Source organism: Macaca thibetana, chromosome 3 (genome assembly GCF_024542745.1).
Source record: "Macaca thibetana thibetana isolate TM-01 chromosome 3, ASM2454274v1, whole genome shotgun sequence".
NCBI lineage: Eukaryota > Metazoa > Chordata > Mammalia > Primates > Cercopithecidae > Macaca > Macaca thibetana.
The window spans coordinates 57,423,613-57,451,100 of record NC_065580.1 but is presented as its reverse complement, the minus strand read 5'-3'; the positions used below and the strand labels follow the sequence as shown (position 1 = coordinate 57,451,100).

General features: G+C 37.8%; 1 protein-coding gene across 4 annotated transcripts in view; it reads left to right on the top strand.

Annotated features, from left to right (window-relative positions):
• MAGI2 (membrane associated guanylate kinase, WW and PDZ domain containing 2) overlaps positions 1-27,488 on the top strand; it is a 1,483,072-nt gene that overhangs the window by 1,289,464 nt on the left and 166,120 nt on the right. For 3 of the 4 annotated variants that reach the window (XM_050782785.1, XM_050782788.1, XM_050782787.1), the window contains exons 11-13: positions 10,239-10,270; positions 16,412-16,601; positions 25,988-26,029. In XM_050782785.1, coding sequence (XP_050638742.1) covers positions 10,239-10,270; positions 16,412-16,601; positions 25,988-26,029 — 264 coding nt within the window. The remainder of the gene's footprint in view (positions 1-10,238; positions 10,271-16,411; positions 16,602-25,987; positions 26,030-27,488) is intronic. The other variant, XM_050782786.1, reaches the window with a different exon arrangement.

The following is a 27,488-nucleotide window of genomic DNA, read 5'->3' as shown; positions in this document are numbered from 1 at the left end:
GAGCCTTGTAGGTTTTGCATTTCATCTCAAGTGTCACAAGAATTCACAGAAGGATTTTCAAGCATGATCAAATTCAATGACATCGTCAAATTTGCTGTTGTTTCAGCTCAAGCAAGAGAAAATAGGGCATGAATTACAATGGTGGCCATGGAGGTAAATAGAAGTAGATTTGAAATAAACTTCAGAGATAGAAAAGAGAGAAATTTGGCGGTAAGGAAGGAAAGGAAAGTGTTAACGACTTTCAGGCCGGGCGCGGTGGCTCATGTCTGTAATCCCAGCACTTTGGGAGACCGAGGTGGGCGGATCATGAGGTCAGGAATCAAGACCATCCTGGCCAACATGGTGAAACCCTGTTTCTACTAAAAATACAAATATTAGCTGGGCATGGTGGCACGTGCCTGTAGTCCCAGATACTTGGGAGGCTGAGGCAGGAGAACTGCTTGAACCCGGGAGTTGGAGGTTGCAGTGAGCTGAGATCGTGCCACTGCACTCCAGCCTGGCCACAGAGCAAGACTCCATCTCAAAAAAAAAAAAAAAGACTTTCAGGTTCCTGTCTTAAAAACTCAGAGGGCAGGTGAAATTTCCCAAAATAAGGAGCACTAAAGAGTGAAGAGCGGATTTGGGAGGAAAGATAAAAGATTACATTTCTGTATTGAATTTATGATGCTTATAAGACACCAACAACTCAATAAAGATTTATTTAGTGTTGGTGTAAAATACCAAACAGACATGTAATCCATCTTAAATTACTTTAAAATCTTTCTAGGTGGATTTCTCAAAAACAAAAAAATAATCAATGCTGTCCATTCACCATTTTTTTAAAAATGTCAGAACTAGAGTTTTCCATTTGCAAGTATTGATAGCCTTCCACATTTTCTTTGCCAATTTTTTACAGTGTACCATAAACCTAGAGCAGGTTTCTCTCTTTATTCCTCTTATCTTGTTCAGAATGTAAATAAAAAGCCCTTTGTAGTTGTTAATATTTTCTTCAAGACTCACCTCACTCTGAGTTTTAGCCTTCCTAGCACAATTCTTCCTCTTCCAGTCCATTCCTTTATTCCTGTTTAAGGCTTTTCATCTTGCCTGCTTTATTTTGAACCTATCCTTTATGTAGCTGAGTTTATCAGAAGACAATATGTGCAGATTTATCCTTTTCGATAGTCATTGGGATTACTTGAAATGGTTGGATTGCTCTCTCCATAAGGAACAAAGCCAGGGGAGAAATGGCTGTTTGAAAACAATTTTACAGTGTTTCTAAGAAAAACGCTTTTATTTAAAAGATACAGAAAGGATCATTTTTAAAGCATTGCAGAGAAAGCCTCAGCTCCCCATATTAAAAAAAAAACAAAAACAGAAACACTTTGGGAGGCGGAGGCAGGTGGATCACGAGGTCAGGAGTTCAAGACCAGCCTGGACAAGATGGTGAAACCCCGTCTCTACTAAAAACACAAAAATTAGCCAGGCATGGTGGTGGGCAACCTGTAATCCCAGCTACTTGGGAGGCTGAGGCAGAGAATTGCTTGAACCTGGGAGGCGGAGGTTACAGTGAACCAAGATCAGGCCACTGCACTCCAGCCTGGGTAACAGAGTGAGACTCTGTCTTAATAAAACAAAAAATAACAACAACCACCACCAAAAAAACCAGATTCTTCAGGTCAAAGACGGCAGCCATGTGAAATTTTCTTTGCAAATTGAAGCCATTGCTTGGCTAACACATAGTGACACGATGTTTGAGTACTGGCAGCAGTGTGTCTTCCGCACTTGCTAAGGGACAGGTATTTTCTTAGCCTAGGTCAGTTTCATTAGGAAAAATTGCCCTTTTACCCACTTCAAGCAGCTTAAACAAATTATCTCAAAGAACTGCAGGGCTTAACCCATTTAATGAATTTTAATAAGGAATACATGAATTAGCCAAACACCAGAAAAAAAAAAGTGAATAATATTGAACTAGTTCTGATGGAAATTAGCTCATGACTCTGCTGGCTTACATTTACCAAAGGCTGAATTTTTGATGGAAAGCTTAGGCCTGTTTTCCAGGCTCTGGGAGAATGGGAAGATGTTTAAATTAAAGATTAATTTTATTAGTAGTATTTTCTCCAACAAATTAACCCTAAATGGAGATTATAAAAGCCATGGGGCTTTTTTTCCTCTTTGGGAAACTTTTAAAAAACAGTTTCTTGTATTGAAAGGGTTTCTCACAATCCCTGAAATATTTTCAGAAATGTAGTGAGAATGTGAATTCTGTTTATTCCCTACAGTCCTTCATAAGAAAGGATAACTTAAGAAGTAGAAAGGTCTGTGTGGGTGTTCATGTGAATTCCTGTCTTCCAGCAGGGCATCATAGGGACTGTGAAAAAAAAAATTCTCTCCATTTATTACTTTCTCTTTTTTCTCTCTTACACATGTGATATGTGCACAGTTTTGTTCTCTCTTTTCACTTTTTTCTTTTATTGCTTGAAAAAAATTTTAATTGTGGTAAAATACACATAACATGAAACTTATCTTACATCTCAGTGTACAGCTCAACAATGTCAAGTGTATTCAAATTATTTTGTCTCCTTTTCTTAAGTAAAACAGAACACACAGCTTTTAATAACCAAGGGCATGGAAATCAGTAGTGAAACATATCTTTGTTTAAAAGTCATTCCTACTCCTCTTTTGCTGCTTTAAAAAAAGAGAACTAGAAAGTGTTTCCCCAGAATCTCCATCATTTTTAGTAACTGCAGAATCCCCTATGAAATACATGATGTTGTAACAGTAATCTTCAAAAGCAGAATCATATGTTCTAGCAAGTATTTGAGCTAAAGGAGAAACTATTTCACATTCTGCAAATGGGAGTTCAGTGTGTCAACTGGAATGCAGAGGGATGTTGAAAGGCTTAGTTCTGTTTGGGAAAATTCCTGAAAATCTTGAAAAGTTGTCTTGGTGGCCAGGCACGGTGGCTCACACCTGTAATCCCCGCACTTTGGGAGGCCGAGTCAGGTGGATCATGAGATCAGGAGTTCGAGACCAGGCTGGTCAATATGGTGAAACCCCCGTCTCTACTGAAAAATACAAAAATTAGCTGGGCATGGTGATGTGCACCTGTAGTCCCAGCTACTTGGGAGGCTGAGGCAGGAGAATTGCTGGAACCCAGGAGGCGGAGTTTGCAGTGGCCCGAGATCACACCTCTGCACTCCAGCCTGGGCGACAGAGTGAGACTCCGTCAAAAAAAAAAAAAAAAAAAAGGAAAAAGAAAAGTTGTCTTGGCATTAGTCCAAATTGACAATATCATGATGATTTACAGTTGCTCTTCATTGTATTTTGAACTCTTATTTGAATTGGGATGATTTTAAGAAAGTTCATCATCTTTTTGCCCTGTGAAAATAAATAATAATAAAACTCTTACCACACAAATGCACACCCAGATAGGAGATCTCCACTTCAGATCTGCTGTAAAGACATTGATGTTCTTTCATTTTGGTTATCATGTGTCAGGAGAAGTAAGTTCTGAAAAGAGCCACTCTGTAATTTGCATCAAGCAATTTGAAAATGGCCTTTTGTGGCACTAGCATTGGCCACGGCATCCTGTATCGCATGAGGTGACCTCAGTCCAGGATCCCAATGAGAAGGCAGTCAGCACAATGCAATGATCTGTATAGCAAATGCAATGTTCTAAGGTTTCTCAAAATCAAGATTCCTGACAATAAAGAAAATAGTAAATATTTTCAGGGTTTTTTTTCAAATGAAATAAATATTACCTACAGTAGATGTTACTATTGTGTTTTTATTTTAAAATGGTTACCAGGGACATATATAAATTGTTCCCTATATAGGATGACCAGATTTAGCAAATAAAAGTATAAAATTCCTAATTAAATTGAATTTCAGATAAACAATGAGTAATTTTTAGTATGAATAGGTTCCAGAAGTATCAAATAATTTTTAATAACAGTATGTCCCATGTAGTATATGTCTCATGCTATATATGGAACATACTTATACCCCAAAAATTATTCATTGTTTTCTCTGAAATTCGAATTTGACTGGGTATATATTTTATCTGGCAACCATATTTCTGCAGTTCATTAAAAATTGTATTTAGGGCTATCGGGGGAACCTGCACCCAATATTTCAACGTAGATTTTTTCTATTTTCCCTAAGTGTTGGCCAGTCTGAGAAATAAAGAGAAAGAGTACAAAGAGGAATTTTACAGCTGGGCCTCCGGGGGTGACATCACATTTTGGTAGGTCTGTGATGTCCCACCTGAGCCACAAAACTACTAAGTTTTTATTAAGGACTTCAAAAGGGGAGGGGATGTATGAACAGGGAGGAGGTCACAAAGATCACATGCTTCTGAGGCCAATAAAGATCACAAGGCAAAGGGCAAAATTAGAATTACTGATTAGGGTCTATGTTTAGCTGTGCATGTATTATCTTGATAAACATCTTAAACAACAGAAAACAGGGTTCAAGAGCAGAGAAACGGTCTGACCTTAATTTCACCAGGGTGGGGTTTTTCCCCACCCTAGAGAGCCTGAGAGTAACTGCAGGAGACCAGGGCGTATTTCAGTCCTTATCTCAACCGCATAAGACAGACACTCCCAGAGCGGCCGTTTATAGACCTCCCCCCAGGAATGCATTCCTTCCCCAGGGTATTAATTATTAATATTCCTTGCTGGGAAAAGAATTCAGTGATATCTCTCCTAATTGCACATCCGTTTATAGGCTCTCTGCAAGAAGAAAAATATAGCTGTATTCTGCCTGACCCTGCAGGCAGTCAGACATTTGGTTGTCTTCCCTTGTTCCCTAAAATCGCTGTTATTCTGTTCGTTTTCAAGGTGCACTGATTTCATATTGTGCAAACACACGTTTACTATCAATTTGTAGAATAGTGGTCCTGAGGTGACATACAATCTCAGCTTACAAAGATAACAGGATTAAGAGATTAAAGACAGGCATAAGAAATTATAAAACTATTAATTTGGGGAACCGATAAATGTCCGTGACATCTTCACAGTTTATGTTTAGAGATTACAGTAAAGATAGGCATAAGAAATTATAAAAGTATTAATTTGGGGAACTGATAAATGTCCATGAAATCTTCACAATTTATGTTCCTCTGCCATGGCTCCAGCCAGTCCCTCCGTTTGGGGTCCCTGACTTCCCGCAACATCTCTCCCTTTCTTTTTATATAAATGTGCCATGGCGACGAAGGCTTGTTCGTTCTCTCGATTTTGATTCAGGATACTTTGGCTGCTCTGGCACACTAAAAACAAGTCAATTAAACAGAGAAACATAATTCCAAAATTTACCATAGTGGAGCCCCCAGTAGACTTAATCCAAGTTGTGGGGTTTAGTCCAGAAAGACTTTCTGCCACCTGATCTAATGCCTCAGGTCCAGGAACAATGGATAAATGAGCTTGAGAGGCTTCAAAAATTTGTTTCTTTAGTTTGGTTTTGTCCAAGGATAAATTATCTTTCCTACCCAGAAGGTGTCCTTTGACCATTTCCCATGAATGATCAGTCTCATTGTAGGAATATGGTGTGATACAGAAATCAGAAGTATTCCAATTGCACTGCATTTGCATGCAATGTTCGAGATTCATAAGCCAATCCCCAAGCCAAATAACAGACTGTCTTAAATCATTAATGTGATTAGCCAATTTCTCTGCTGCGGCTCCAGCCAGTCCCTCCGTTCGGGGTCTCTGACTTCCCACAACATAGGGCCAGGCGCAGTGGCTCACATCTGTAATCCCAGCACTTTGGGAGGCTGAGGTGGGCAGATCACTTTAGGCCAGGAGTTTGAGACCAGCCTCATCATCATGGGAAATGCCATCTCTACTAAAAATACAAAAATTAGCGGGGCATGGTGGCAGGTGCCTTGGTCCCAGCTACTTGGGAGGCTGAGGTGGGAGGGTTCGCTTTAGCCTGGGAGGCAGAGGTTGCAGTGGGCTAAGATCACACGACTGCACTTCAGCCTGGGGTGACCAAGTGGAACCCTGTCTCAAGAAAAAAAATTGTATCTAGTTGACATGTAGATTCAATTTACATTTCAATAATGAAATCAGTGTTGTCTTTTTTCTTCTGTCATTTTCAAGTACCAGGATTTCCTGCCTAAACAATCTGCAATGTGTGTCTGTTTCTCTGCCCATCTCACTGTGCTCTTAGATGCAGAGTTACAAATATATTCTAGTTTTATTTCTGGTTCCAAAGAAGACAGATTTTACAGGTGTAATTCAGTTTTGTGTTTTATATTAAAATGCATCTATTTAAAAAATAAATTTTAAAAATGCATCGCATCTAGTTTCGATATTAGCTACATCTAAATTTTTCCATTTATTCTCTTTTTTGTTTTATGTTCTTATCCATATTTCATATAACTTATAACTGTATCTTGAGCTCTTTTGCTTTTGTCATAAGACTGAAGCTCAAATAAATACATTTGCATTTGTACACACACAAATGCACACTCAAACACACACAAGTGGCTCAGGATAAAAGTCAATAAATGATCAGTATGAAAACATGAGTCAGGTCATTATAAAAAAAATTTTAATCCTACCAGAGAATTCTAATATACAGCTTTCTATAGAAGTAGGGGAAATAAAGGCCAGAAACTAAAACAAACTATTACTATTACTACTATTTTAAAGAATACGGCTCTTTTTCTATAAACTTGGTTTTGTAATGGACTACCTCAACTCAGAAAGGCTGAAGAAAAGGTTGTCTGTATCTCTGTTCCTGTTTTTCTATGAAGATGGATGATGAGGTACCCCAAAATTAATATTCTCAGATGAACCAAGCCTAGAAAAATGCTTAGACTTGAGAAAGGCTAGGACGCCAAGTGAGGTATAGTAGTTTCTGGGGGATGAGAGGAATAGTGTCCCTATGATCTGTGAGGCAAACAGCAAAGGCAAAATTTAGCAAGTAGTTTTTAAATAATCATGCCCAATAGAGATTATTCCATTCACATAGTGTGGAGATTCAACACACAATACACGTATATGCAAAACTTCCTAGATCACAGAAGTCTTATCTTGCTTTTGTGATCTACGCCCTACCAGAATAATTTCAGAAATAAGCTCAATATAATAACCAGCATGTCTCTTCAAGGATTTGAAAGTTTTGATTTGGTTTTTAGTGTTTTTTTTTTTTTTTTGAGACGGAGTCTTGCTCTGTCGCCCAGGCTGGAGTGCAGTGGCGCGATCTCCACTCACTGCAAGCTCCGCTTCCTGGGTTCACACCATTCTCCTGCCTCAGCCTCCCGTGTAGCTGGGACTACAGGCACCCGCCACCGCGCCCGGCTCATTTTTTTTTTAATATATTTTTAGTAGAGACAGGGTTTCACCGTGTTAGCCAGGATGGTCTCAATCTCCTGACCTCGTGATCCGCCCGTCTCGGCCTCCCAAAGTGCTGGGATTACAGGCGTGAGCCACCGCACCCGGCCTTTAGTGCTTTTTAATTTTAATTGAAATAGATTAGATTTCCTAGAGGGGCCATCCCCACAAAAACATACAAGACATTTATAGCAGTTTGACCCACAACTTCCCATGAAGTTGAGCAGAAAGTTGGAGTTTAATCACATAGAAAATTTGACCTTCTCTCTTCATCAGGACCAAATTGAGTATATCCAAAATAAATGTTTTTCATTCATCTTAATTTAAATGTTTGTAGCATGATTAATAATTTGACAAATAAATAAAAATAGCTTTTTTTTTTTAGGAAATTATTCTGATGCTCTCTCTTACCACATGAAATTCCTTACCCTGCAGCAAGCAACTTCTTTTTAACAATGATTCAGAAAGGGCTACTATTGCTTCAGAGACTGAAGCTTCTGCAGTACAACTCAGCATTAGAAATATTCCAGAAACTGCCATCACATGAGCAGTAAAGGAGCCCTGGGTTGCACCAATGGTCTGAGGTCAGACTGAATGAATCAGCCTTAGAAGAATGAGGAGCCCAAGTGCCCATGATGAAGGGCAGTCAAATTAAACACCCTCTCTCCTTGTCTCTTCTCCGCCAGGCTCCTGCTTACACCATTTTAGTTCTGCCGCCATAACTCCTGAGAGGGTAGATGATTATACATTTTCTATAGGAGGGAAAATCATCTTTTAAGATAACGTCTCATGTGGAGATGAGAGCACCATTAAGAGGAACTATTTTCAATACCTCTGTATCAAAGTCTAAGAATCCCAGCACCTGTCAAATGTGAAATAGCAAATACTCAAAGGCTGTTTGGGCATTGCAGGAAGAAGGTGACGACACAAAGAAAGTACAGGAAATAATTGAATATTTTGACGTTGTGAAAATATATAAACGACGTCTTTTCTCAAAAGTACTATTGCTGGCAATTCCATAAAACAGCAAACAAATTTTATACTTCACTGAAGACAATGGTCAATCAGCCAATAGGTTAAAATTTGTTTCACTTTTAAACCCATGGTCGAATTGTTTTCATTGGTATTTTACAGAATGAGTCAAGGAGATAAATGTATTTATTTATCTGTAATTTTTACTGTCAACTCTTTCCAAAAAGGATGCAATTAAATCCTTATAAACCATACAGTGAACATAGTTTTTTTATTAATTGGAAAGAGAAATAGTGAACAGCATATGTAAGACAGAAAGAGAGCTAATTTTACCAAGCTTCTTGGGTAAGATGGTTATTACCCCTAAACATTAAACTTAACTCTAGGTTCTAAGGAAAGCTTTGAAACATGATGGATTATATAGTTTAACTTTTTTTTTTTTTTTTTTTTTTGAGACAGAGTCTCACTCTGTTGCCCAGGCTGGAGAGTGCAGTGGTAGGATCTTGGCTGACTGCAACCTCCGCCTCCTGAATTCCAGCAATTCTCCTGCCTCAGCCTCCCAAGTAGCTGGGATTACAGGTGCATGCCTCCACGCCGGGCTAATTTTTTTATTTTTAGCAGAGACAGGGTTTCACCATGTTGGCCAAGCTGGTCTCAAACTCCTGACCTCGGGTGATCCGCCTGCCTTGGCCTCCCAAAGTGCTGTAATTACAGGCGTGAGCCACTGCACCCAGCTCAGTTTAACTCTTTTCATAAAATTAATCATCACTTATTCACAACAATGCATTGTGGTACAATTACTATTTTTGCCATGCTGAGTTGGATTCCTTAATGTGTGTAGATAACTATGTATCCCGATTTCTACAGATATTTCCTACAAACGGAAAGAGGAATAGTTGTCAACTATGCCCATTTTGAACAAGTCTGTTTTAAAGATGAAAACATAGTATGTGGCATGTTTTCAATATTCATTTTTATTAGGGATTTTATCAGAAACTACCTGATATTAACTTAAGTGAAAATTGTTGAAAGAAGGAAGATACATGAAAAGATATGATTTTGTTCTATGTGCTCGATTAAGTTTTGGATTGTTAGGACCAGCATGTGGCAGTGCCCTCTCCCTCTATTTTAAGCTTGTTTTTATCACCTTTAAAAAATTGATTTCATATGCTAAAATCATAATTTTTAAAAAGGGAATTAATCTATCATTTACTTTTAATTATCTTAATCATTTGAATCACAACAGGGTCACTCAAATCATTATATTTTGTGATAATAGAAAGAGATCAATACATTGGGTAAAAAAGGCTTCCATGATACATGGTTCATTCAATTAACAAACATTTTGAGCTCTTCACACAAAATATTTGCTAGTACTGGGGCACAAAGATAGAAATCTGCCCCATCTCGGTGGAGAAACACTCACAAAAATTTATAGTGGAACCCAATTCATAATGTAGGTATATACATTATTTTTAAATTTAGGAATAATGAAAGCTTATTAATTGTTTTTTAACCACATAAAGCAGGTAAATAAAACAATCATTTCTTATACTAAGCGAAGATATTTACCTTTGAAATCAAAATGTATGTCAATATCCTCTCTCTCTCCCCCACTAAGGCTGTGCAATAGAAATCCCTAAGGGTGACTGAGTTTTGAACCTTGTCAAGCCCTGACCATTTGATATATGTTCACTTGCCTTCTCTGTGCCTTAGTATCTTCAGCTGCCCAATAAGGAATGTTCTTAGAATCATTCATACAATTCCAATGAAATTATTTGATTTTGAGCTCCTTGAAGAAAATGATACAGTCAGGCAGAAGTTTATTATTGTTATTGTTGGCTATTAAGTAATTTAAAATCAATTACAATTATCTTAATATCATGCCACCCGTAAGTGGCAGTGGGCAATATTTTCAAAGTTCAAATATTGTTTTCTTTATTACAGGTTTCTTTTCTCCATGGAAAACTCCAAAGCCTGTAAGTTGGAATTATTATGCTTCTTTCTTTATTTCTACTTACTATTGCAATTTCATTAAATAAAAGTTGAATTTGGTGACCTCAAAATCTCTTTCAACTCTAGAAGTCTGTGATGTCAAAAAAATAAATCCTCTGTATCCCTTTGTCTTGTGTCTGTCCCACAAGTACAAGAGTCACTCATCTGACCTTCCTATAAAAACAATTCTGCCCTTTTAAAATATATACTTGCAAAATGAACATTAACACTATGCAGCCTAATGTAATGAAACTACTTTAGAAACCTTTTGTTTTTCTCCTGTCCGCAATACTATGTAGTCTTCATAACATGGAATTTTTAGAAATAATATAAACTATAGGTCCAGAAGTCTTGACCTGCAAATTAAATGTAGTCCACAAAAAATTTAACTCTGTATATATTTACATTTACATTTTAACGTCTACAGAGCTACATATGTGTGTGTCATGTGTATCTATGTTAGCTTTGTATATATGTGTATATATAAAATATGTATGTGTATATATACATATAATGTGTGTATATGTCTTTGTGTGTACATATATATGTGTATATATATGTACACACATATATTTAAGCTCTGTAAACTGTGTATACATTCTGCCACACCTGACAATCACTCAGAATGGTGCTTCTGAGTCTTCTTCAGATACTGGAGATCTCTACCATCATCTGACCACTCTAGGCCTACTTCCCTATGAAACATGGTAAAATGTCTGTGCCAATATAGGAAGCTGGTGGGTTTTAACAATCTTTTTGCAGAGCTAGGCTAGCCAAGTTGGCTTAGCAATTAGAGATGGTCTTTACTTGCTGATAGATTGAAACGATTAATTGCCCAAGTCCCAAGAGCTGGGACTGGTTTTCTGGGATCCCATTTTATGTGTTAGAATACTCTACCCTAACTGCGATATGTGAAACCCATGACCGGAAGAGGCTGCAGCAAAGCAGAAGACTCTTCCTGAGCAGGACCTCATTTAGGATTTGACTCCTCTGGTCCACAAAGAACATTAGATGGGAAAACCAGTCCTATTTAAGCTTAGCAAATCACTTAAGGATGCATGTGATTTTGAAAAGAGATACTTATAAATGTTCAAAATGAAATTTGGTTTATCTTAACCGATGTCTAAATAATTTCTTCCTTTCACCACCAAACTTAAATCTGTACTCTGTGGTTATACACATCTTTATCTAATTTAACAAGGAACCTTGCGACCTCATCATGGTGCTACAATTATGCAATCTAGTGATTTCCTTATACGTCCCACATTTATACCAAATTATGTCATTTGGTATAATTGCAGCATTTGCTGTCATTATTGTAATTACATTCATAGTCAATAATTCCAAAAAATGTTTTATAGAACTCAATGTACAATTAGTCCTGAATCCATGTATTTCTACAAAAGCTAAGGCTTGGACTTCCAGGGCATAGACAAAGGAAGGTAGAAGGCTATAGATTTAATGTCTTCCATGTATCTACCGGAAACTCGAGGACTATAATGAGAGGAAGTGTGGCATTAATACACTTGTTTAGGGTGCTGGCACTAAAGGCATTCTGCCTGGACTCAAGTTGTGCTTCTTTCCCTAACTAGATGACTTGAGCTAGCTATGTAAGCTATCAGAGTCTCAAGTTCTATATCTGTAAAGTGGAGATAATAACACCGTCTCACTTGGTCATTGTGAGGAATTCTATGAGCTAATCTATGTAAGGTGCTTAAAACATGTTGCCTCTACATGCTGAGCTTGAAAACATGAACTATTATCACCACAGGAAGCAGACCCTCCATTCATGAGCCTTTACCAAGTCACTTAAGGATGCTCTATGAAATGAACATAGTTGACTGAACTATTAATCAAAACAAGTATGTAACAATATACCACAGTATGTGGGCTTATACACATTGTCCTCTGAGTGTGGCCCTTTTGGCCTTCTCTTATCCAGTCCCACTCTCCTGGGCATGGACACTTTGGGACTGGACAAGAGAGGCCCAATAAGAAGCTTGTTGAGAAATAATCATGTGGCCGGTAACATAAACTCTAAATAGGTGAAGGCCAGGAAGATGCTAGGTAGAGGATTGATGATATCTTGGATCAGAATAAGGAAATGTTATATGGGGTGAGATCTAGCTTCCTCCTAGTCCTGTGTGACTCCCTGACTCTTTTCTGTCTTACTGATCCACATCTCATGCTATTCCATGTCAAGATAGTCACTTCCTGTTGAACAAGTAATATGCTAAAGTAGTGAGTTCTCATTCTTTCCATCTGGAAAGGATCAAGTGCATTCTACAGATACAGAATCAAGACAAATGCCATCATCTTCCAACCTTGCCCAAAATAGTGAGGGGGAGGATTTAAACTACTCCACTTTCTACAGTAAGAAAACAGTTTCTGAGCAGAGCATTTCATGGGAGTAGGGGAGAGGGGCCTGCCTCATTCATAATCTCTTTACTATTTGATGCCTGGGTGTGGACTGTATGTCCAGGCTGCTCACTGATATTTCAGTGGCTGTCCTTTCATAAAGTTTCACAGACATCCATTCATTCAGCAAGGCCAGCAGAGATACAGACTTCTCTCAGCTACAGAAAACAACTTTATTTCCATTTGTGCTTATTCTAGTAAGATGTTTATAAACATTGGCCTGGGTGTGGACACCACTGGGACTGGACAAGAGTGGCCCAAAAAGAAGCTTGTTGAGAAATAAACACCTGGCAGGTAACAAAAACTCTAAACAGAGAAAGGCCAAGAAGATGCTAGGTGGACCAAGTAAGGCCCATCTACCTCAGTAAGGGGACAGGATCAGAACGCAGGGGGTTCATGAAGGTAGAGAGGAGCACAGAGTGAGTATCCCAGATAGAAAGCAAAAGTCCAGAGACCAAAGTGTCTAAGGAAGTAGGGAAGAGTCAACGGAATCCACCCCTCAGAAGGTGTAGTCGGGTCAGCATACCAGCCCCAGCTAAGGGGGTGACCTCTGACCCTGGGGCAGGTGGTTTGCCCCATGGTCTTCTGGGTAGGAGTCACCAGGTAACTCCATTTAGGAGGGAGCAGGGCAGGAGGTGATGGGGAACAGAATAGTATGTCTGCTTTTTCTTGGGTGCAGTGATTTTCTGCTTTACAGCCTTTTGGGAAACCCTGACAGAGTGACTCAAGGGTTAATGAATGTCACAGTAGGAAATTGTGAATGCTTTGCTAAGCATGAACTGGACTCTTGACTAATTCCCCAATCTCTGTGCTACAGAAATTGTAGAATTTGTCAGTCTGCCATGGCAGCCTTCCCAAACAGTGCCCAAAGCATTACTTGTTCTGTAGTTTTAAGATTGTTTTTTAGAAACACCAATATTTCATATGAAGCATGTCGAATGACTGTACATGAAGAATACATCTACCAGCAAGACACATGTGGGTATGAAGTAACCCTCAATGGAATATGGGAGAAAGAAATAAACATTTGCTGAAGCCCTATGATGACAAATGGGAGATACTACAGCTCCCCAGACCATATTTCTAATTTATTTACTTTTTAGTATTGAGTATCTTATATTTGAAAACAGAAGGGATGAAGTCACAGCTAGAATGCATCCACCTGGTGCCTACCGTCAGCTAAAGTGAAAAATTACCAAGGATATGCCTTTACCCACAAATGTGGCCTTCCACATCATGGCAAGGTCACCCGGAATGGATGACCAAGGAAACCCAGAATAGCTTTCTGTATGAATTTTGCTATCAGATGAATTATGAAGTACATAAAGATTTTTACAAATGGGAGCACAAGGCCTGCTGAGCAGAAAATTCACAAAATTCACTAAAACTCAAACCATATTTACCAGTTATTCCCCCCAGTGTGATATTATGTAAACGAGTAATTCTGTTAGAGTTATAGGGTGGTTCTGACCCAGGATTTGCCACTGGCAACTGTTGGGCCTCAGACAAGCCACTTACCCTCTCTATGCTTCTAGAGATTATGTTTCTTAGGAGGAAATTGAACTAGACTAGGGGTTTTCCATCCTTGACAGTTATAGAAACTTTGTTCAGATGAAATCTTGGGCAGTAGCCCACATAGAAAACAAATTAAAATGAAGCCAATCTTTTTTTTTTTTTTTTTTTTTTTTTTGAGGCGGAGTCTCGCTCTGTCGCCCAGGCTGGAGTGCAGTGGCGCGATCTCGGCTCACTGCAAGCTCCGCCTCCCGGGTTCCCACCATTCTCCTGCCTTAGCCTCCCGAGTAGCTGGGACTACAGGCACCGCCACCACGCCCGGCTAATTTTTTTGTATTTTTAGTGGAGACGGGGTTTCATTGTGTTAGCCAGGATGGTCTCGATCTCCTGACCTCGTGATCCGCCCGTCTCGGCCTCCCAAAGTGCTGGGATTACAGGCTTGAGCCACCGCGCCCGGCCAAAATGAAGCCAATCTTATTGAAGGAAGGGTCAGTGACCCGTTTCTTTTCCAGTTTGTTGGCTCAACATGAACCCCTGCCACAGTCCCAGTCCCAGGTGTGCAGGGCAGGCCCCAGGTGTCTCTGGTGTTATACAGGTGCACAGTTTAAAAAACACTGGAGTATATGGCACCTCACATCCTTTCCAGCTTGAAAATATTGATAATAAACAGACCAGAGCTGGAATCGGAGCCCTGACAAAAATATAGCTGGTGTGAAAACTAAAGCAGGACAGTGCCATAGGGGACAGAAAGTTATAATCCTGCCAAGTTCAATGTAATGTATATCAAAACTGTTGTTGTTTTTTTTTTAAGTGGGCATATTTTATTCATTCACTAAATGAACATTTTCTGAGTACTAACTATGCATTGGTAATACAACAAGTAGAAAGATGCAGCCCCAGTCCCAGCCTGACCTGTTTGAGACATGGCTGAGTAGACTCATGGTAATCACAGTTGGATGTGCTGAAGTGGTGTGAGGGGTAGGAGGGACAGGGCGGTCAGCAAGAGCCTTCTAGGAAAGGAGATACCTCCTCTGAATCTAGTAGCCAGGAGAAATGAAAGAGGGGATGGAAGAGTGGAAAATACATGCAGAAAGAGAAATGAAGTATGCAAAGTTTCAGAAGCAGAAGAGAACCAGGTGGGTCCTCGGGAATGAGAAGCCAGCCCATCAGCCAATATGGGGAAGGTGAGCGAACCCAGGGTCAAGAGGAGCCCGCCACGCCCCTCTCGGAAGTTTGGCCTTTGTCCTGAGGACCATGCGTACTCAGGGCAGAGTTTCAACAGGAGGGCAAACTAATCTAAATCTTACATACACTGCCGGTTTATTCAAAGCAGGAAAGAAAAACTGAGTTTGAATGAGGCATCAGTTGATAAATGAAGATGAAGCTGGCAGTGCCAATAGGTGATCTCAGGGAGCCTGTCTTCCTCCTTGATAAAAATAATAATAATAATAAATGGTATTAATCTCTGCCTTCTCTATCTCATGGTGCTATGGTGAGGATCCAAGAAGATCATGTATGTCAAAGAACATGATAAACTGGGAAGTACTCTGCAGGTCTTTAAGAAATTATGGAAGTAGCAACATCAGTAGCAAAATTCTGGGGGAGGAACTACCAGATCCGCAATAAATGAGGCATCCTAGGAGACTTTGAACAATCCCTGAATCCTAGATGGTTGCATAATTACGTCTAAACTGAGAGGAAAGCAACTGAATGCTCAAGCGTAGGAGGTTTTTGCGATTTGCATAGGTGTCAAATGAGTATAAGTAGATGACTACATCTTCTGCTCCAGTGAAAGTGATGTAATATGTTGAAACCATCTTAGAAAAGAAACAACTAATACCGTACATTTCTAAGCACTTACACATGATTTATCTTGAGACACATTATCTTTATCCTATGGGGGAAAAAAAATAGAGAAATTAAGTGGTTTGCCAAAGATTACCGGCTCACTGTTGACAAGGTTATATAAGTTATATATAAGTTTGCATTCAAAAGTCAGGCACCGCTTGCATTTATAACAGTTTATGATGTTGTCTTACATAGACATAAAATCTTTTCTTTCAAGGAATTTATACCAAAGTTTTACCCGTTCCCTGGAAGAAAAGTCCACAAGGAAAAATGGTTAACCTAAAGGTGACAAGAGAAAGAGCCAGGAAGAATTTGTCAGTCATTTTCTCTGTCCTCTCACTTTTCAGATAATGGACCGATGGGAGAATCAAGGCAGTCCTCAAACAAGTTTATCTGCTCCGGCCATACCGCAGAACCTGCCCTTCCCACCTGCCCTTCACAGGAGCTCCTTTCCTGACTCAACCGAGGCCTTTGACCCGCGGAAGCCTGATCCATATGAGCTCTACGAGAAATCTAGGGCCATTTATGAAAGTAGGCGTAAGTGAAAGCCACATGAAACAAGGGTACATTAATAATAGCTGAGGCCCTACCAGGAGATATATTGAGGCTGAATGATCTGGCATGGTTTTATATTCTGAGTTTCAAAAGTGTTTCAAGAGCAGAGCCAGCTGGTCTAAAATTATCTTCGAAAGCCTGTTGACTCTAAAAGTAGGTTTATTATATCTTTCACCTTACATTTTATCTCCTACTTTTCTTCCCCTAATCTCCTGAAGAAAATCGGGAATATATTTTTTGGGGTTTGGGGGTGAGGTTGCTGGTTTTGTTTAGATTACCAAATACAGAAAAGAAGTGTTTGGCTTTTTTTTAAATCTGTTTAATCTGATCTTGAGCCTAAAGCATAGATTTTTCTTAGAGCCTTGAATGTAGCCATTGAAGAAGTTAGGACCTTGAGTAAAATGTCAGCCAAGCCTTCCCAACTCACAAGCATGAAATCAACTGGTTCCGAATGCAGTACTGATCTAGGTGCCAATCATCTCTCCACAGTTTTCTGCTTCTCCTTCAGTGCAGTCAGGCACATTTGAACATTCAGTCTTAAAATGTCGTGTATGCACTTGTCACCTTATCTGAAGGTCTTTTAAAATTGTTGTACTTTATAAACATTAGAAAACAAGGCTTTTAATATTGCTTGCACCATTGTTGTGCTTCTTTCTACCATCTTGCAAGTCATCTCTACATGTTAGAGGACAGGAATCTCACAGTATCATAAGAATCTGTGTATTAAATGAGCAGGAAACCCAGCCTCATAGAAGAGTTTGGTCCCTGGCGCTCCCATTTACGGTCTGCTGATTTCCTTTGCTTCAGTGTTCCACCAATGTCTTGTTTCCAACTTTATCATCTGAAGCATGAATAGCAAGTTTTAAATTGTGTGTGATCTCAGAGGATCTCAAATCTGCTTACTCTTTTGATGAGCTCAGGGGCTGAGAATTATGCACCCAGCTGGTAAAGGGGAAAGCAGACATAATACCTTTTCCCCATCCTCTACAACTCTTTGTAGAACTAATTTTGGTTGAAAAATAGTTAGGACAGCAAGCCATTGAGAAATCATTTATATCAAAATGAAACATCTCACCACCCCAAACCCACATACACTTTTTTTTAAAAAAAGAAGCTACATCAGAGCTACTATATTTCATTCCTTTCCTTCTGAACAACTGAAATATCTTTCGATGGTATCATTAGCATGTCTTTGCTGTAGCAGAGTAAGAACAAAGTAGGCATTCTTAGCTACATAATAGATTATGAATTCAGGGTATTAATGCTCATTAAACTGAAAAAAATTAAAAAGATTTCAGCCCCGTTTCTAATACCTTCTCTGCTTCAATAACCAAGTATTGATCGAATGCCCATTTTGCTGTCAGCACTATGAGGAGATACCAAAGATGAGTAATATGTCCTGCTCTCACACATTTAACTGGGGAAATAAGATAATGAATGTAAACAAATAGAGAGTAAGATAAAGTTAACAGTTCTAAGATGGAAGTTGGAAATGCATAGGATTAAAATATCATCCTCACCTCTTTGACTTGTTTAATTTTGTGATTGCATTTAGGGAGCATTAAGAGGTGCTTCCTCCTGCTTTTTGTCTCCTCCTTCATCATTCATTTCCATCCTTTTTGCAGTTTCCTAGCCAATGCAAAGCTTTATGATTCAGGACAAAAACAATGTTGGTATTTATCTCTAGTTTTCTCTTTATGGTTGTCTGATACCGTTGTGCCCTCAGTTTTCTTGTACACAACGCTCTCTCAACTCTAAAAGAATTATTTCTTTATCCAGCCCTTGCAATGCTGCTTCTGTTCATTGCCTTTCCCCTCCTCACCTGTAACAAACCAAGTAACCAGTCCGCCTTAACCTCCCAGAGCTTTCTTTTTCAGTCCTCATCTGGTAGCTCTTCATCGCCCTTTCCCTCTACAGCTGCAGGGACAGCAAACATCCTGACTCCCCACCTCACCACCCCCCGTGGGCCCCCCATCAGTGCTCTCCCTGTGCCACTGCTGCTGCCACCCTCATCACACCCCCTTCCTGCTTTCATCAGCTCTCTCTAATGTTTCTAAGGTCACAGTAATGTTTTCAGGGTCAAAAATCTCAGGAAGCCAAAAGAGGGCAAGCTCATTGCGTTTCCTATCCTTCTCTTTTCTACCACGTTTCTTCATAACACTAAATGGAGTGTCAATGAAACATAGAAATCATATCAAGGTAAGAAAAGCTCTACCACTGAAGATTAAAGATACCAGGAGAGCATGGCACCGCTTTTTCTAGTCTCTCTGGATAGCTGATCCGTTCACTCTGCTTGTGGATATGTGAGTGTCTTACCAAAAAAAAAGACAGCCTTTTGCCCTCCTATACATTTCCATTTCCAAGTTTCATTTTCTCATGTAAATGTTTAAAGCAATACTAAAAGAAAAAGATTTTAATTAATGATTGGAAAGCTCAGTCTGTTTCTCACCATCTTCAAATAGGTTTTTTTAATGCAATGATCATAAAATGTATATACCCAAACAAAAGATCAATATTTTAAAATTTGTGATTAGGAACCATTCCTATGCTTATTCCTTTGAATCACATGCATAACATTTAGGTTTGGCTCTATTTATTCTTGTGTCTTTTCCTGGGGGGAAAAAAATCAGTGCAACGAGGGAAAGTGTGGAAAAAAATCCTAACCAGAGCTGTTTAAACTGAGTCCTTTGACATTTTCCCTAGCCTATAGTGATCTTATGGTGTCCTTCCTTACAACCATGTCTAAAGCTAAAGAGATTTTTGCATTCACTTTCAAAACTGGGTTGCAGTCGCCAAATAAAAAGACACCCCTCCACCCACAAGCCTGAGCTGTACAGAGCTACAGAATGTTTGTTCTGTCAAGGCTGTCAAGAAATATTTGGATTCCAGTCACCAGTCCCCTACAAATGATGGAAATTTATCAAATGATGGAAATGCTGCTGTGCCTCATTTGACTCATAATTAGATTATGCTGACATTTTAATATGCATGCACAGGACATCTTAATAAAGATGTGTTCCTGAAAAAATATTGCTGTGATTTTAAACAAATGAGGATGATCATAGGATACTAGAGCCACGTGAAACAGAACATGACAGGTACACGCTGTGATAGGAAATACCTCCTATCTTCATGAGATCTCAAGATGAGCTGGGAATGGAGCAGGACAGAGAAAGGAAGATTCTCCCACCCAGCAGGCTAGCAGCGCCTCTGATTTCAGAACATTAGGCACAGTGCCCAGAGGTGGCAACTCCAGGCTCCATATCAATCAATAAGAATATATGAAACACTCACTATGTGTCTAGAACTCTGCAGGGCACTCCACAAGAGAAGTTACGAGAAATAACCTCTGCTCATTAGAAGCTTACAGTGAAGTTGAGGACACAAACAAACAAACAAACACATAGGAAAACGATTTCTGAACAAGGCCCCATTACACAACACAGCAAAAATATCAATATTTTAATGTGTGAAATTGTGCAGTAAAAATAACTACATACTGAGAGTTTCTCAACTTCCATGTGACAACTGATATTCAATCAAGAGAATGTTATGTGTTAAGTACCTTTGCATTATCAAAATCTCATTAATCCTTGCTGGAGAACTCTGTGCAAAACAAAAGAAAAAAAAGAATTTTTCCCCACTTACTTAATTCCATATAAGCTTAAACTTACATGTATAAAAGTATAACTCTGCCCAAAAAGTCCCTAAAAAAGTTTTAATCAGTGGACCTTCTGGATCTTCATATTAATTATTTAAACATTGACCCTAAGTCATTACTGCCAGTTCCCAGAAAAGAACAAAAATCTCCCCAACTTCCCTCTCTACCAAAGACTTTTGGACAAACGTGACTATTCTGTGTGTGATAATAGTCTCTGTTGATAATAGACTTCTTGATGTCCCTACTACTTGCAATTTTAAAAATTGAAAACAAAAGAAAATACCTTTGCATAGTGGGACAAGCCGTGCTATTTTTCACTTCTCTTTTCTCTGTCTTTTTCCCAAGAACCTCATAAAGGAAGGCTTTGAATTTGTTTTACAGTCACAGTAGGAATGACTTGAACGTTCTGGTTTGCATGCTAGCATTCCTAATGCTGAACTACATATGCCATTTCTAACGTTGGAGAAAAGTAGTTCTAAAGGCCCTTAGTGTTTTCTCCCCTGCATCTCCTCCTCCCTTCTTTCTCTCTGTGTGACTGCATCCTTGCATCCAACACGTATTTCTGATATGATAGGAAACCTTCTATTACTGGCCTCGTTACTTATAAGACTATCTAGGGTGACTACACATGGAAGTTTCCTGAACAATCCCTGTCTGTGCTGTCCTGGCATGATTATCAATAGTTCACTTTTCGCCACCCTAGACTGTCCTCATTTGAATGATAAATTATCAAGTTTTCCCTTTTTATATCATCTATTCAAGGAATAATCATCATTACTGTTCAAGAAAAGCATATATCTAAATGTACACACCATGAATAAAAAGCGTAATACCTACTCAGATAAATAATTTTTTCAAGCTAATTTATTTGGCTGATACAATGTTTGCCTATACATATTTTATCCCTAACTTGAAGTAAAGGCTTATTAGTGACTGTGTTGGTAGCCAAACGCCCAGTAAACTCCTTCCATACCCAGAAAGTTAGACATATGTACAAATCTAGTGCATGGCAAATGAAGTAGAAAAAAATTAGGTAGTAAGGTTTTGCACATTTAAGTGCTATGCCGTGGAGTCCTCTTTCTTAATACAGAAAATAAGTCAGGTTCAACATCACGATAATCACCGAACTGAAAGGGGGTTAATCTCATCTGTCTCCTTCTTCTGGGAAAGATTATACTTAGATAACTACAGCTAGATACTGGTACTGAAAAGAGGAACTGTGATAGGCACGGCAGTATAAAGTGCTTCCCAAAGAAAATGAATGTTGCTCACTTTGGAATCTTACGAAATTAAGTCTTGATCACTCTGATGGGTCTGTTGATATAGGAGAGAGGGCCTTGTCCTGCTGCTTCACTTTTCTTTAAGCCAGTCTTACTCTAAAGGTTTGTCTTCTCATTCAGCTCATGGGGACATTTCTTGGGCCTGTTCCACACTGCAGCCTTGAAAGCTAGAACAATAAGCAGATGCAACCAGGAATGGAAAAGAAACGTTCTTATTTCCAGAAACTCTTCCCTCAGGGTTCTGTCTCTTGGTTTAAACCCAAGTTGAATTATGACTGAAGTTGTTCAAACTTTTTTCTCTTGGCATTGAACTTTGGTTATCATAAGTAAACAGTTTATGAGGTACAACATGTCCACACTGCTTTGTGGTAAGATATCACTCAAATGTAGAATCATAAAAATGTCAAAGATCCATATGGTGTAATGTGCCTTATGGCATAACCTCTTTAGAACAGAAATTTCTCTGAAATGTCTTCAAAAGAGCTCACACAATCAATTTTCCTTTTCAGAATTAGAATAATAAGCGCTGAGTATCATAGCAAAGGTAGCAATCAAAAGTGATCACAGGCCAGTTCAAGAGTATAACAGAGAAGCAAACTGTTTTTTAGTACTGTATCTGAAATGAAATTATAATTTGTGGCAGATAAAAAATGGACAGTTATGTTTTTCACATCTATGGCTGTTATCCTGCTCTTTTGTTGTTCATTGATTATTGAATTCTTTCATTGTTCAGGATTGTAATACACATGTAATTCATGGCTGATCACAAATGGGTGGTTGTATTTCTAAACTATCAGGTTTTCTACTGCTCTTTCCTTGTTATTAGTGAGCAAAAGTTGTAGTTTGTACTGTCTCCCAGCCTAACAGCAGAGCCACTTGAAAGGATGGGGTACTGTAATAGCATTATTCATCGCAGAACACCGCTTGAATCTCTAAATGAAAAGTGATGGGGGAAGCCACATCACATATGGTAGTATCTCTCTAGGGTGCTCGAAACTAGAGCTCTGAAGCTTGTGAAAATCTTTCAGCTCAAGCTTTCCTGACTCCAAGTCTCCTTTTCCTATGTAATTAAATACCCAATTGAGCCAAGCTGGAAATATGAAAAAGTTTCAGAAAGGTTTAAATAAATTCATGGATGCCATAGCTACAGGCAGCTATTATGTGATCATAAAAGGCCACCGTGCCTTCCCAGAGAACACCCTCACATGTGAACACTGTGCTAGATCAAGCCCTGGCCTGATTTGCTCGAACACTGCTGATGTCCAATGGCATTAGATAAAGTACCCCCCATGTATGTTCTCTGGAACACAATCTTACTTTAGTGAAATATTAAAATAAGATAAGTAAATGTTAAAACACTTTTACCAGTGACTCTAGCGTTAGAAAAATAAAAGGATAGAAAAAGATGTAATAATGTTATCATTTTAAATGTCCTCAATTATACTGAGAGATTAATTTTCTGCACCCTTTTCTCATGGGAAAAGCATTATTGTTATCCTTAGTATAATGTATGTTATGATTTGATCTGTGAAAAAATTTGCCTTTTAGCTGGAGTTTCTAATATATCACATTGTACATTACTTTGCATATAATATATTAATATGAAGATCAGTAAATCCAGTTAACCTGTGTCTGCCATTTTAATATGTAGATTTTAATTAACTTGGAAATCTAATTTTAAAAAGGTATCCTCAGATAGCTTTCTAAGTAACTGTGGTAGCGTTTATATTTCCAACAGGTTCCTTCTGAAACAGGAAATTACCATGGTGTGAGCTAAGTAATATAGAGATAGTAAAATAAAAGTTGTGGTAGGACACATATTTTCCCCATGTATTTTAGAAATTAGATCCAATCCTAGAGCTTATAAATTTATTTCATTCAGTAATTTAAAACTAAAAGATCTTGGAATTAAGGGATAAAGGCAGGGGGAGGAGTAAAAAGTAAACTCTAAAAATCAGCTCTTGATTGAAAGTTATTTAATATATCAAAGCATTTTGTTGGTTGCACAAGTTGACAACTTAACCCAATGTATATTCATGAATAAATGTGAGACCGTCAGGGCTGCAGAGTTTAAGTGCTAGATCGCAAGTCGGTCCTCGTGAGAGTATAACATAAAATGTCAGTTTTATAGCTAATGGAAGTGTTTTAAAGGTAGCAGTCTTCCATCCCTGATACAGACAAAAGGACATTTCTCAAGTCATAATCCTAAGCAGCCACACCAAACATGAAGGTTCTTAAAAAATAACAATGCTGTGTATGATGATCCCCTTCCTGTGTCCAAATGATCTCCTATTGTGGGGGGAGGGGAGGGATAGCATTAGGAGATATACCTAATGTAAATGACGAGTTAATGGGTGCAGCACACCAACATGGCACAGGTACACATATGTAACAAACCTGCACGTTATGCACATGTACCCTAGAACTTAAAGTATAATAAAAAATAAAAAATAAATAAAAAATAAAAATAAAAAAATAGCAATTCTGCCAGAAAGTAAACACAGCTTACCTGGGAGGAATGATTGTTATGCCTTCCATGAGCCAACTAGCTCTTTATTTGAAACAAAGCTCAATGAGAAAGCAATCAGACTTTGGTCTTATTTTAATTTTTAAAGTTTAAGGAAAAAATACTCATTTTTTTATAGTGCTTTATATGGTACAACTGTCTTATAAAATTATGTCATCTTAACACATTCAGAATGGGGGAGTTCTATTGTACTAGATTCTTACTCTCTGTCTTTCAAAACTGTAAGTTGCCTCCTCTATAAATGCTCTTAAGGAATAATCACATATGATTGATGATTATATATCATAAATATATAATTTTATAGACCAAAATAATAATAATGATATGAAATTTCTTCCAAGCAACAAGTAGTTTACATATTGAAGTCTCAAAGTGTGGGAGGAGCGGTTCTTGCAAGAACATTTTACAGTTCTTCTACCTACAACGTGAATTTATGTTTTAGAGAGGTTTAGTAATGTTTAATTAATTTTTATCTGTAATTCCTGACATGATTCAAAAGCAAAACAATGTGGTAAACTTAACATGAAATTCATCATAGAGGCAAAAATATCCTGCCATTCTCTCAGATAGAAGTAACTCAGCATATCTTAACGTAGATCTTTAGCTTCTTGAGTATTTCTTGACCAGAGGTTTGCATACATGTGTCTTCTGCCCATCTCATATTAAACCCAGTTGCGTGGTTTAGGAAATTCTCTACTGACAGAACCATGAAGGAACAGGAAGAATATCTGGAGATGTTAGGAAAAAAATGTATAGCATGGTCAGAAAAGAGTGTATTATTAATTCATAATAATATTAAAATGAAACAAGAAAGAGTTTTATTGGATAATGCATTCTAATTAAGTTTAAAACTTAGATATAATACGTTTGTTTTCTAAAAAGGTTCTTGAAGAGTTTCCTGTGAGATAGTATAGAATACCTTACGCAAGTCACTCAGCATTTTGGATCTTAACCATCTGTGAAATGAAAAGTGCCTTGCCTCTCTGTCACTATGATATTAAGACCAGGGATTTAGAAGGCAGATTGAAAATCAAGGGACAATTTAATTATGTTCTTCTTCACGTTTAGCAGTCCCGGATAAAGACATGGTGAAAGTCTGCATTTCTCAAACACACAGTAAGGAGTTGCACATCTCAACCATGTAGAGTAGGAGGAAGCATGTCAATTGGAGCCTTGCCTACCCCTGAAAAATGTTCATGCATGAGAGCAACATGTCTCCAAATACTTCCAGAACACAGTGTGCAACCAGGTTGTTCTAGGTTCTAGAATTCTAAATGTGGGCTATGCCTACATTTTAAAGGTGTTTTATACTCACTTTTTTGAATTTTTATGCTATTAGAAGTAGCATAGATTATATCATAATTCTTATAAAGGATCTCTATTACTAAAATAAACCAATTTAACTCAACTACTTATACATAATTTCAACTGCCCAGATAATTGGAAATATCAAAATATTTGGACTAGTGTAATTATTGACTGGATTTTCCACTTTTCATTTCAACATTTTATGACACAAAATTATAACCTAATTTTTAAGGACCTATATTTTCTGTATATATTTCAGGTTCTAGATTGGCTTTACTTTCAAATAAGTATTCTTATAATGAGAATCAAAACTTAATATTTAGAAATGGTAATCTTATTCTACCCTGATTTAAAAAAAAATTCAGATTTTTCTATTTTGGATGCATGTAAAAGAAACATATTTACATACATGCTCATACATAAAGCAGGGTAAATCTGTCCACTAACTTGGATCTTAGAGGAAAAAAACTTATTAAACATAAGTATAAGATTGTGTTTGGGGGAGTTATGATAGCAACAAAAAAGAAAGTAAAGATGAATTTTAAAATGCCATAAATGAATTTCAACTTTAATTCCCCATTTTCCCATCCAGAACAAGTGCCACCCAGGACCAGTTTTCGAATGGATTCCTCCGGCAAGTATTGTTCAGTACTCACAGTTCTGTGAACAAAACGTCTTCCATTTTGTGTAACAAATCATTCTTCTGAGTAGTATCAGTTTCTTAGTATATAATCACTGTGCTACTTTAGTCACCTACATAAAACATGTATTCAAGGTAGACAGCAAGTCTCATCATGGTGAGCCTAAATGCCTGCCAACAAAAGACAAAGGGAAACAGTCATATTCATGAATTTCTTTCATGAAATACTCTAGTAAAAGGCTGGATGAAAAACAGCTGCCAAAGAGAGCCATCAGACTGACTAGGTCTGTGCTATGTAATACAGTAGCCACTAGCTACATGTGGCTATTGGGTACTTGAAATTGGCTACTGTAAATTTAGATATGCTGTCATATAGGTGTAAAATCCACACTGGATTTCACAGACAGTGCCCAAACAAAAAAGAAAGATTTCATTAATTATTTTATATTGATTTCTGTTGAAATAATATTTTGGATATACTAAGTTAAACAAAATATATTATAAAAATTGATTTCATCTGTTTTGTTTTCTAAAATGTGCCTACTAGAAAATGTTAAATTACTTATGTGGCTTACATTTTATTTTACATTGAATAACACTAGACTAGATACAAATAAGAAGATAGAAGGTCTCAAGAGATTTACAATTCAGACATTTCCAAAGAATGGATTAGAAATGTTGCTAACATAGAATGAAATTCTTTTCAAATCAAGTAAATATCTATATCAACTTAATTTTTTTTAACCATGCCAATTATAAAATACTATATTTCAGTAAGATTTTAAGTTAGGCTAAAATATCATATTTTAATTTTAAGAGCTTTCAGTAATAACCAATTAGTTTGCTTAAAAGGAAAAAATTTTTTTTTTTTACTTAACCATTTGGAAAACACCAATTTTAGTTTAGGTTAAAATATTTAACATTATTGTACAAATGTTGGAGGAAAAAGAAGATTTAATTTTTTTTGCTCTTAGAATTCATGATGAAAATGCTTTAAACAGCTAATCAGACCTACAGATTGAAAGCCAGAATACTCAAACAATTGCGGAAAATAGTGTTTTATAATAGTAGCACTATTTCAGGGCCGTGGGCTCACAGCACACATCTCCAGAGTGTTTCCATGATGACAGATCATTATCCATCTCAGCATGTTCTAACACCCCTTGGAGAATATATGTGCCTGAGATCATTTCATTCTGTAAGTTTCCATGTCATTTTTGGGGGGATATGTAGAAAATATGGAAGATATTATTTAGTATTTTCTCCTAAAATAACGCCTAAAGTATTTGTTTAGCTTGGTCTAAAAATTTTAAAGCATGATTATGCCTCTATACTGACGGTTAAATCTTTGTAATTTTTTAAAAAGATTATCTTATGCCCAGAGAGAAAATGGGACCTAGTAATTACAGTTGCAAGATGAAATTAAGATTTAATTTGGAATTTTAAATCTCAG